The 10,089-nt window shown below is 64.9% G+C and overlaps 2 protein-coding genes across 16 annotated transcripts; both read left to right on the top strand.

The window, feature by feature from the left end:
- Nucleotides 1-42: 42 nt before the first annotated feature.
- RHOT2 (ras homolog family member T2) lies at nucleotides 43-5,681 on the top strand. Of its 9 annotated transcripts, XM_081255548.1 has the most exons (19): nucleotides 49-175; nucleotides 295-353; nucleotides 452-533; nucleotides 616-659; nucleotides 1,573-1,626; nucleotides 2,121-2,173; nucleotides 2,252-2,360; nucleotides 2,456-2,557; nucleotides 2,630-2,728; nucleotides 2,857-2,965; nucleotides 3,060-3,180; nucleotides 3,382-3,466; nucleotides 3,543-3,685; nucleotides 3,769-3,869; nucleotides 3,955-4,085; nucleotides 4,182-4,262; nucleotides 4,375-4,497; nucleotides 4,589-4,791; nucleotides 5,074-5,681. In XM_081255548.1, the coding sequence occupies exons 1-19, from the start codon at nucleotides 139-141 to the stop codon at nucleotides 5,198-5,200; spliced, it is 1,863 nt and encodes a 620-aa protein (XP_081111674.1). In that variant the 5' UTR covers nucleotides 49-138; the 3' UTR covers nucleotides 5,201-5,681. The 9 variants fall into 9 exon arrangements, 8 of the variants coding, with proteins under 8 accessions (XP_081111677.1, XP_081111674.1, XP_081111673.1 ...); XM_081255551.1 differs by lacking the exon at nucleotides 452-533 and having other exon boundaries at nucleotides 43-175; XM_081255547.1 differs by having other exon boundaries at nucleotides 300-533.
- Nucleotides 5,682-7,315: 1,634 nt separating this feature from the next.
- Nucleotides 7,316-10,072, top strand: RHBDL1 (rhomboid like 1). 7 transcript variants are annotated; one of them, XM_081255299.1, is made up of 8 exons: nucleotides 7,316-7,449; nucleotides 7,896-8,057; nucleotides 8,274-8,498; nucleotides 8,583-8,731; nucleotides 8,860-8,972; nucleotides 9,047-9,147; nucleotides 9,231-9,291; nucleotides 9,366-9,974. In XM_081255299.1, the coding sequence occupies exons 1-8, from the start codon at nucleotides 7,411-7,413 to the stop codon at nucleotides 9,635-9,637; spliced, it is 1,122 nt and encodes a 373-aa protein (XP_081111425.1). In that variant the 5' UTR covers nucleotides 7,316-7,410; the 3' UTR covers nucleotides 9,638-9,974. The 7 variants fall into 7 exon arrangements, with proteins under 7 accessions (XP_081111425.1, XP_081111423.1, XP_081111422.1 ...); XM_081255297.1 differs by having other exon boundaries at nucleotides 7,899-8,057; nucleotides 8,274-8,731; nucleotides 9,366-9,976; XM_081255296.1 differs by having other exon boundaries at nucleotides 8,274-8,731; nucleotides 9,366-9,976.
- Nucleotides 10,073-10,089: the final 17 nt, after the last annotated feature.

The following is a 10,089-nucleotide window of genomic DNA, read 5'->3' as shown; positions in this document are numbered from 1 at the left end:
TGGCCCGCCCGCCTCACTAGTGCGGCTGCGCGGGCGGGGGCCGGAAGTGCAGGCGCAGCTATAGCGCGGGTCAGGGTCGCAGTCGTGGGCGGGGGCCGGGCCTGCACCGGGGTCGGACTGCAGCTCCCGGCGGCCAGCATGAAGCGGGACGTGCGCATCCTGCTGCTGGGCGAGGGTAGGTAGGCGCCTGGGCCTGGGTCGGGCGGGGGTCGAGCCTGGTCGGGGATCTTGGGGCCGGGGTGGGGAGAGGCGCCGCGACCTTGGTCGCCGCACTGACCGCGCCGACCCGCGCAGCCCAGGTGGGGAAGACGTCGCTGATCCTGTCGCTGGTGGGCGAGGAGTTCCCCGAGGAGGTAAGGCCGAGCGCGCCCCCGCGCCCAAGAAGGGCCCAGGTCCGGACGCCGCCGCCCTCCGCCCTTCCCGGCTGTCCTCACGGCCGCGTCTGCCCCAGGTTCCTCCCCGGGCAGAAGAGATCACCATTCCCGCGGACGTCACCCCAGAGAAGGTGCCCACCCACATCGTGGATTACTCAGGTAGAGGGGCCGCCCGCCCGCGGTTGCGCCCAGGAGCGGGCGTCTCCGGCAGGTCTGCAGTAGTGTCTCTTTTTCCACCCAGAGGCTGAGCAGACAGTCGAGGAGCTTCAGGACGAGATTCACAAGGTACGGTGGGTCCTGGGGAAGGGGGTGCTGGGCACGGGGGTCAGGGCTCAGGCCTTGGGGGTATGGCTGCCCTGGCTTGATCGGCTTCATTCTCTGAGAGATTGGATTAAGGTGCCCAGAGTGTCCGCAGCCTCGCTAATTCTGTTGTGACCTGTTAGCACTGAGAGTCTTTGGGGTCCCCGTGACGCACTCTGCTGGGAGCCAGGAGGAAGACCCATTCCTTCCTCCTGCATGCGTGTTTGGCCAGCCCACAGCCCTCCGTGCCGAGCCTTCCCTCTTCTGGTGGACCCTGGGGAGCAGTCTCCAAGTCCTTGAAAGTGATCTCTTGGACAGCTCTGTGCCCAGCACCCCCATTCCCCACTCCTTAGTCCAGCCCACTGTCCTGGGCCTCTGGACTGCACCGGGTGTAATGACCAGGGCTGTGGGCTGCACAGCTAGTTCTCTGCTCTCCTCTGCACAGGAGGACCTGTGCCTGGACCAAGCTCCTGGTGGGGCTGCTGCCCCTGCAGCATCTGCTGTATCCTGGGGGTGCTACTGGGCAAGGGTACAGGCCGCAGCCACTGTGTTGCCATCATCCCCTACCTTGTGCTGTTGTCCTCTGTCTGCTGTTGCCTGTAGTGACCAGGGAGCGAAGGGCTGAGGCTGGGGCTGGGGAGTCAAGTTTAAGGGTGGCTGTGTCCTGAGCCCTCAGGGGATTCGCTGACCAGAGCTGCAGTACTGGGGCCTGGTATCTGCAGCAGAAGTGGGTAGGGAAGGGCTGGCCTGAGGTGTGCGTAGCCAACAGCCAGTGACTCGGCCTGGGAGCAGCTGGAAGGGTGGGCTCCCCCAGTCTCTGAGCCCGTTCCTGTCCAGCTTGTGAGTGGAGCAGGGAGCTTCAGATCCCACCATACGTCCCTCTCCCTGCCCCCAACAGGCAAACGTAGTGTGTGTGGTGTATGACGTGTCTGAAGAGACCACCATTGAGAAGGTGAGCAAGGGAACTCTCTGTCCATCCTAGCTTTCTGTCACTGGCGCCCAGCCTGGTCGTCCACCTGTTCTCTGTTCTCTGCACACACCACAGGCGGACGCTCAGTTGACCCGGGTTCTGGGCAACTTGCACCCGTGGCTGGCCCCACTGGGGAGCTTCACGGAGCCACCCTGGCCAGGGCCCCCAAAGCTTCCCCCGAGTTCCCATGACCCTGTCTCCCGCCGAGAGCGTGGATGGCCTTGCGTCTGAATGTTGTAGGCCTGCGGGAGGAGTTGCTGATCTCAGGCCCTTTGTGGGTGTTTGGGAACTGCTAGGATCAGATGAGGTCCTACCTGCCCGCTGCTCTTCCCCACTGGTCTTGTTGCCAGCGGCCGTGACTTTGGCTCTCAGTGGCCCTCAATCTCCCCCATCTCTCCTCGAGCCAAGTGAGAGTTCCACATGGGAGCTGTGGGCCGGGCAGGCCCCCATCCTCATGGCCAGGTCTTACCTTTCAGATCCGAACCAAATGGATCCCGCTGGTGAATGGGGATACCAAGAGGGGGCCCAGGTAATAGGCAGGGCTTGGGGAGGGGGGCTGGGCCCCACCAGCTCCCTGATCCCTGGTGACCGTGGGTCTCTCCCCCAGGGTCCCCATTATCCTGGTGGGCAACAAGTCGGACCTGCGGCCGGGGGGCTCCATGGAGGCTGTGCTGCCCATCATGAGCCAGTTCCCTGAGATCGAGACCTGTGTGGAGGTGAGCAGGCAGGGCCCTGGGGGTGCCAGGACCGCAGAGGCGAGGACAGGGGGCCTCCCTGCCTCCCCTTCTGAGTCTGTTCCCACGTGTCCCAGTGCTCGGCGAAGAACCTGAAAAACATCTCAGAGCTGTTCTACTACGCACAGAAGGCCGTGCTACACCCCACGGCCCCTCTCTATGACCCTGAGGCCAAGCAGGTGGGCCGAAGGCACTGGTGGGGAGGGCAAGCAGGAGGGAGCGGTGGGGGTGCTGAGCCGCTGTCCCCACAGCTGATGCCCGAGTGCGCCCAGGCCCTCACACGCATCTTCAGGCTCTCAGACCAGGACATGGACCAGGTGCTCAGTGACCAGGAGCTCAACGCTTTCCAGGTGCGCCCCCTTCTGTCTCCTGGCGGTACCCACCCTCCCAGCTGCAGCCGCACCCCACGTCTCGGCTGCCCTTGTGACCGGTGGAGACGGCAGCTGGCTGACTAACGGCGACTTTCTCTCGGAAGCAGATGTCCTGCTTCGGGCACCCTCTTGCCCCGCAGGCCCTGGAGGACGTGAAGATGGTGGTGAGCAAGAATGTGGCAGGAGGCGTGCGGGATGACCGGCTGACCCTGGACGGTGAGGCCCGACACCCTGCCTACATCGGGCGTGGGGTGTGGGGCAAGGCCGGGCTGTGCCTGGTGTTACTCCCTTCTCTGCTTCTCCTGAGCAGGCTTCCTCTTCTTGAACATGCTCTTCATCCAGCGAGGCCGCCACGAGACCACATGGACCATCCTGAGGCGCTTTGGCTATGGTGACTCGCTTGAGCTGACGGCCAACTACCTCTGCCCACCGTGAGTGGCGTTCGGGCTCAGGGCTCGCCTCCCATCTGTGTCGGATGGGGCCTGGGGCTCCTGGACCCTATGCTGGGGGCCATCGGGGCGTCTCTCCCTGGCGGGGGGACTCTGCCTGCCTGGACGGACTGTGTTCGGAGGAGGTGCCCTGCGGAGCACAAGGAGGTGTGCACAGCCCCACCCCCATCCCGGCACCCGCAGGCTCCGTGTGCCCCCCGGATGCAGCACCGAGCTCAACCATCGCGGCTACCAGTTTGTGCAGAGGATGTTTGAGAAGCATGACCAGGTGAGGGTGCTGGGCCCCACTGAGCCCCGCCTCAGCCTCCCGCCTGCACGTGTCACCACAGCTCCTCTGCCCACAGGACCGGGATGGTGCCCTCTCGCCAGCAGAGCTGCAGAGCCTCTTCAGCGTGTTTCCTGCTGCTCCCTGGGGCCCCCAGCTCCCTCGCACGGTCCGCACCGAGGCTGGTCGGTTGCCCCTGCACGGGTATCTCTGCCAGTGGACGTAAGTGCAGCCCTCACCCACTGAGACACGGCCTCACCCTCTGCCCTGCTGTAACGCCACATCCCCACTTCTCCCGTCCCCAGTCTGGTGACCTACTTGGACGTCCAGCACTGTCTTGAGCACCTTGGCTACCTGGGCTTCCCCACCCTCTGCGAGCAGGATTCCCAGGCCCACGCCATCACAGGTGGGTGCCCGCTTTCACACCGGCCCCCAGCCAGTGCCTCCCCGGCAGCCCCTCCCTCATATTCATCCTTGTTCCCTGCCCACAGTCACCCGGGAGAAGAGGCTGGACCAGGAGAAAGGACAAACACAGAGAAACGTTTTCTTGTGCAAGGTGGTGGGGGCCCGCGGAGTGGGCAAGTCCTCCTTCCTGCAGGCTTTCCTCGGCCATGGCCTGGGGGTGAGTGTCCGTGTGTGCCGTGCGTGGACCTGGGGGTCAGGGGTTCTGGAAAGAGTCCGAGCAGTGAGTTCCAGGGGCGTCCCTCCTCTGCACCAGGATGCTGGGGAGCCTGCCGGGGAGCCCTCTGCCTACACCATCGACACCGTGCAGGTCAACGGGCAGGAGAAGTACCTGATTGTGAGTGCGGGGGTCCCCAGGGTAGGCCTAGAGCGTGCACGCTGAGGGAGCCGCCCAACGCGGCCCTGGGAGACCTAGCCTGTGCCCCTCTGAGGCCACCCTTTCTGTTCAGCTGTGTGAGGTGGGTGCAGACAGCCTCCTGACCGCCTCGGCCGACGCCACCTGTGACATCGCCTGCTTGATGTTTGACAGCAGCCACCCCAGGTCCTTCTCGCTGTGCGCCAGTGTCTACAAGGCAAGGTCCCGCCCACCCTGGGGGCCCTGCTGTGTAGCAGGGCTGTGGGCAGGTGTCCCCCAGCACACTCACATGGCCCCTCCCCCTGCAGCGCCACTACATGGACAGGCAGACCCCCTGCCTCTTCGTCTCCTCCAAGGCTGACTTGCCCGAAGGCGTCTTGCTGCCTGGTCTGTCTCCGACTGAGTTCTGCCGTAGGCACCGGCTGCCCGCCCCCGCCCTGTTCTCTTGTGCCGGCCCAGTCGAGCCCCGCGCGGCCATCTTCACCCGGCTCGCCACCATGGCCGCCTTCCCGTGGGTACCAGGATCGAAGCCCTTGTGTGGGAGACCCTTCCCTGTCCCATGAGAGTGGCACAGCTGTGGTGTCACGACTGGAGTCAGTCAAGGTTGCAGGGTGGGCCTTGGTGCCCGTGCCGACGCCCAGGTGGGGCCCGTGGGGCCTGGGCTCACAGGCTGCCCTCTAGTCTGGGGGTCCTGCCATGCTGGGCACTGACACGGAGCAGCTGAGTGGGGCTCTGGGACTTTGTAAGAGACGGAGGTGGGGTTACAGCAGCAAGACTCCCCTCTTTCCCGCAGACACCTTGTCCACGGGGAGCTGCACACCACCTCCTTCTGGCTCCGGGTGGCGCTGGGGGCCGTCGGGGCTGCCGTCGCTGCCGTTCTCAGCTTCTCACTCTACAGGGTCCTGGTGAAGAGCCGATGAGGTCCCAGACCCTGCAGTCTGATCTCAGGGTGCTGGTGTGGGGCCACTTGCTTGGTGGGGGATAGAGACCCTCTCAACTTTCCTCCTGAGGACAGTCCATCTGCTGCCCCACCCCTGCCTCAGCCCCGAGGGTGGCCCCGGTTCCCAGCAGCCTGTGTCCGGCCTTGCTGCAGGTGCCGGGCATGACCCTCTTCTGTGGGCATCATGTTGGAGGGACTGGGAGGTGTGGGTGAGGAAGTCAGTGACCCCAGACCCGAATTCTCAGGGCTCCACTCCTCCTTCCTGGTCCCATGTGGCCAGAGGGTATGAAGCGGGTAAGAAGGCAGAGCTTTGGACCAAAGGCAGGGGCGTGGAGGCAAGAAATGGCTGGACCATTGTGCGTGCCCCCACCCCCAATCTGAAGACAGGTCCAGGGCTGTGCCACTCCCAGAAGACGTATGAGATTGGGTTTCCTGATTAAATTTCACTTGTGTCTTTTCCATATTGGGTCCTGCTTTCTGAGAATGACTTCTTGAATTAACTAAAACGTGTCTTTGGTCTGGGTGTGGGCTGGGAATGTTGCTCCTGACCCCCCCCACCCCTGCCTCCTCTCTGGGTCACCATCCTGAGGTCTCAGGCCAGGGTAAGGACCAGTTATGGCCCAGCCGCAGCCTCAGAGCCTTTAGGTACATTGAGGTCCATGCTGGCCTGAGGGTGAGAGGCTGGAGGGGGCCTGATACCTGAGGACCCCCCTGATGTGACCCCTCCCTACAGCCAGGTGTATCCACTACCCAAGCCTCAGCATCCTGTCAGGTTGGCTGAGGTGTGCTGAGGATCTGGGGTTCTGGGATGTGCTGAAATGTCCTGGTGTGCGAGGTGGCCCTGGTCTGGGCGAGCTGCCCTGTTTCTCACACCCCACCCAGAGGCCTCTGCCCCTCCCACTGGGCAGGAGACAGCCAGAGCTCCAGCCTAAGGACAAGGGGACAGAGAACCTCTCTTGGGCTGAGGAGGGGGCTCAGCTTGGAGGTTAGGTGCTCGCTCTGGCGTGCATTCTGGGCGTGGAGCAGAGGCAGTATGTGGTGTGCTTGGGTGGAGGACCTTGGCCACACAAGTACCCCCTCTACTTCCTGTAACTAGTCATTCTTTGCAAGGCAGGCTTTTAGGCCAGGGCCCCTCCCTCAGCCCTGACAAGCTGTTTCTAGAGGCGGGGGAGCTGCCTTCTCGGCAGGCGATGCTCAGGCCTGACCCAACGGGCTGGGGGTCACACCCTGAAGTTGTTTCAACCATCCCGCTGGCCCCCCAGCTCCAGTGACCTGAGGACCCCTGGTGCAGTTCTTTAACTAAAGCTGGGCAGGGCAAGATGCTGCTTCTAGCTGCTGCATCTGTCCTGAGGCTCAGCTGCACAGGCGTTCTGAGCGGTACTGTCAGGGGTTGCTGTGGTTGGTTACACATTCCCATAGCCTGTCACTTTCCTTATTGTAGGGGGTCTACCTGTCCTCCCTGGGAAGTAGGGCTCCTCTCCATCCCAGCTGCGGTCTTGTCCATTGGGGGCTCTCCCCACCCCCATGTTCATGGGTCAGTTTAGCACTGTGGCCACAGGAATAGTCAGGAACCTCCAGCCCAAGTTGTGTTGGTCCCCACCCACTGAGCAGGGCCTGCTGCAGGGACCTCCCTCAACCCTGCTAGTTGCCCTGTTGGCTTCAGTGCTCGCCACTGGGGCCGTGGAGCCGCCTTGTTGCCAGGACGGGCAAGCATGTCAGGGAGGGAGGTGCCTTCAGGGAGCCCGGCGGGGGGAGTCCCCAGCAGTGGGTTGTTCTCTGAAGCCTTCCCCGAGGAGGTGGCATCGGCTCTGAGGCCCAGCCCGGGGCAAAGGGGTGGGCGCAGAAGGGGCTTGCGTGCCGCGCGTGACTCAGTTTCCCGGCTGCTGCCCCGCGGGACGAAGAGCTGCAGCCCGGGGCGGGGCGGGGGCGCCGGCACTGGAGCCAAGCGCCCCGCGCCGTTCTTGCCCGGGCACGTCCGCGTGCGGGGCGCGCGCGTGTCCTGACCGCGAGTGGCTGGGCTGGCAGCGGCGGCGTGTGCGGCGGGGGCGGGCGGCTCCGTGACGCGGCGCCGAGCGGAGTGGGCGGAGCCGGAGGGCCGGGGCGGAGCGGAGTAGTCCGCAGAGAAGCCCCTCCCGGCCGCGGCCGCCGACCCCGGCCCCCGGCCCCCGGCCCCCGGCCCGGCCTGGCTCTATGGACAGGAGCTCGCTGCTGCAGCTTATCCAGGAGCAGGTGCGTGGAGAGGTGGGGGGCGCCGGCACCGCCCCCGTTGCCGGCCCTCCGCCCTTGGGTGGGCCGGGGGGACGGAGTTCTGAGACCCTCAGCGCAGCCCCTTCTCTGCACGACCTTGGCCCCCTGCACGAGACCTCAGGAAAGGGCGAGCCAGACTAGGGCGCTTGGGGAGGGGCCAGAGGGTTGGTGATTGCCCTCAGACCTTGGCCCTACCCTTCCAGGATGGGCAAGGCAGAAATGAGGTGGGGAGACCGCTGGAGAGCTAGCGGAGCTGGAGGCCGGGGACCTAGGTACCGGTGCCTACAGCTAGCTCCTGGGACCATGTGGGCACAGGGGCCTGGACCCAGGGTGCTCGGAGCCTGCCTCTCCCGCCTGACGTGGCTCAGCCCTGTGGTCGTGGGGCCTGGCCCACCCTCAGACCTTGGCCGCTGGCCCCCCGACCCCAGCAGCTGGACCCTGAGAACACCGGCTTCATCGGCGCGGACACCTTCGCTGGCCTGGTGCACCGCCATGAGCTGCCCCTGGACCCGGCCAAACTGGACATGCTGGTGGCCCTGGCCCAGAGCAACGAGCGGGGCCAGGTCTGCTACCAGGAGCTGGTGGACCTGGTCAGTGCCACAGTGGGTGGGCAGCTGGGGTGTGGGCACAGTGCCCTGGCTGGAGTGGGTTGGGCAGGCGGCCCCTCCTCCCTGCCCTTCCCATTGGGGAGGGCTATAGCCATGGGGCAGGGCTTCAGACCCTGTGATGGACGAGCTGGGTGGACCACTCAGGAGGGGCGGCCATGGGGGGAGTATGGTGGCCTATGCCTAGGCCCCGCCCCCCAGATCAGCAGCAAGCGCTCAAGCAGCTTCAAGCGGGCCATCGCCAATGGACAACGGGCACTGCCCCAGGACGGGCTGCTGGACGAGCCAGGCCTGGGTGTCTACAAGCGGTTCGTGCGCTACGTGGCCTACGAGATCCTGCCCCGAGAGGTGGACCGCCACTGGTACTTCTACCGGCACCGCAGCTGCCCACCCCCCGTGTTTATGGCTTCGGTCACCCTCGCCCAGGTGGGCCTGCCCGTCCACCGCCCACCACCCCGGGAGCCTCTCTTATCCTTGGTCTTGCCTGGCCCCAACGCTTGTCCCCCCCAGATCATCGTGTTCCTGTGCTACGGGGCCCGTCTCAACAAGTGGGTGCTGCAGACCTACCACCCTGAGTACATGAAAAGCCCCCTCGTATACCACCCCGGCCACCGTGCTCGGGCCTGGCGCTTTCTCACCTACATGTTCATGCACGTCGGGTGAGTGGGCCCACCTCTGGCACCCCTCAGATTGGATTGGGAGGGCTCAGTCTCTCGAGGTGGGGGCAGGGGGCTGGTAGCCCACTGGCGGACCCCACCCTTCACACTCATTTGCCCCATACGGCCAGGCTGGAGCAGCTGGGGTTCAACGCACTCCTGCAGCTGATGATCGGGGTGCCCCTGGAGATGGTGCATGGCCTGCTCCGCATCAGCCTGCTCTACCTGGCTGGTGTGCTGGCAGGTGAGGCAGGTGCGTGCGCCCTGGCCACCTCACTGGTGGGCCTCACCCTCACAGCTCTCCCCTTGCTCACACAGGCTCCCTGACCGTCTCCATTACTGACATGCGGGCCCCTGTGGTGGGGGGCTCCGGCGGGGTCTACGCCCTGTGCTCTGCACACCTGGCCAATGTCGTCATGGTAACGGGGCAGCCCCTGCGGCGGGGTGCGGGGAGGGGCCCATAAGGCCTCCCTCACAGCCTTTTTTATTCACACCCCATCAGAACTGGGCTGGGATGAGATGTCCCTACAAGCTGCTGAGGATGGTGCTGGCCCTGGTGTGCAGTAAGTAGGGAGCCAGGGTGGAGGGGCCTCAGCCTATGGCTAGGGTGCCTCTCACCTGCTGCCTCCCTCTGTAGTGAGCTCCGAGGTGGGCCGGGCCGTGTGGCTGCGCTTCTCCCCGCCACTGCCTGCCTCGGGCCCACAGCCCAGCTTCATGGCACACCTGGCGGGCGCGGTGGTGGGTGTCAGCATGGGCCTGACCATCCTGCGCAGCTATGAGGAGCGCCTGCGAGACCAGTGTGGCTGGTGGGTGGTGCTGCTTGCCTATGGCACCTTCCTGCTCTTCGCCATCTTCTGGAACATCTTTGCCTACGACCTGCTGGGTGCCCACATTCCCCCGCCACCCTGACAAGGGTTCCCAGGGCCACACCAGCCAGGGCGCAGCATCCGTGGGCCAGCCACTAGGGAGGCCTGCATGTTCGTCCTCTGTGAATGTATGTCTTGAGGCTGCTTCTTCCTGGTGGGGGCAGGTGGCCCCTGTGGCCCACTGACTCCAGGCCAAGCCTTACACCAGCCCTGGCCGCCCCCTCCCAGGCCTGGAGGGATAGGACTGCTGGACTGGGCTGAGTGGTGGAGGTCCCCAAGGGTGGCCCCAGAGGAGACCCTGCCCTGGCCTCTCCCATGAGACTTGCAGTCTGAGCCTTTTTGGAGAATGAATAAATATTTTACACAGCACCAGGTAGCTGTACTGGGCACTGCGGGCTGGGCTGTTCTCCCCCCAACTCACTGATCAAACTGTGAGGGCCCTTCCCTCCACACAAGCAGCAGCCTGGGCTTCCCCCTTGCTTTTCTGCACCCAGC

This window comes from Mesoplodon bidens (assembly GCF_964165515.1).
Source record: "Mesoplodon bidens genome assembly, chromosome: 15".
NCBI classification, from domain to species: domain Eukaryota; kingdom Metazoa; phylum Chordata; class Mammalia; order Artiodactyla; family Ziphiidae; genus Mesoplodon; species Mesoplodon bidens.
This window is presented reverse-complemented; position numbering and strand designations above follow the sequence as displayed.

Excerpts from the sequence above, each read along its gene's own strand:
- RHOT2 (XM_081255544.1), top strand. The coding sequence starts at position 139 with ATGAAGCGGGACGTGCGCATCCTGCTGCTGGGCGAGGGTAG. Across the intron at positions 2,966-3,059 it reads TGACCGGCTGACCCTGGACG|GCTTCCTCTTCTTGAACATG; the intron begins GTGAGGCCCGAC and ends TCTCCTGAGCAG. Across the intron at positions 4,498-4,588 it reads TGTGCGCCAGTGTCTACAAG|CGCCACTACATGGACAGGCA; the intron begins GCAAGGTCCCGC and ends CTCCCCCTGCAG.
- RHBDL1 (XM_081255293.1), top strand. The coding sequence starts at position 7,411 with ATGGACAGGAGCTCGCTGCTGCAGCTTATCCAGGAGCAG. Across the intron at positions 7,450-7,895 it reads TGCAGCTTATCCAGGAGCAG|CAGCTGGACCCTGAGAACAC; the intron begins GTGCGTGGAGAG and ends CCCCGACCCCAG. Across the intron at positions 8,732-8,859 it reads TACATGTTCATGCACGTCGG|GCTGGAGCAGCTGGGGTTCA; the intron begins GTGAGTGGGCCC and ends CCATACGGCCAG.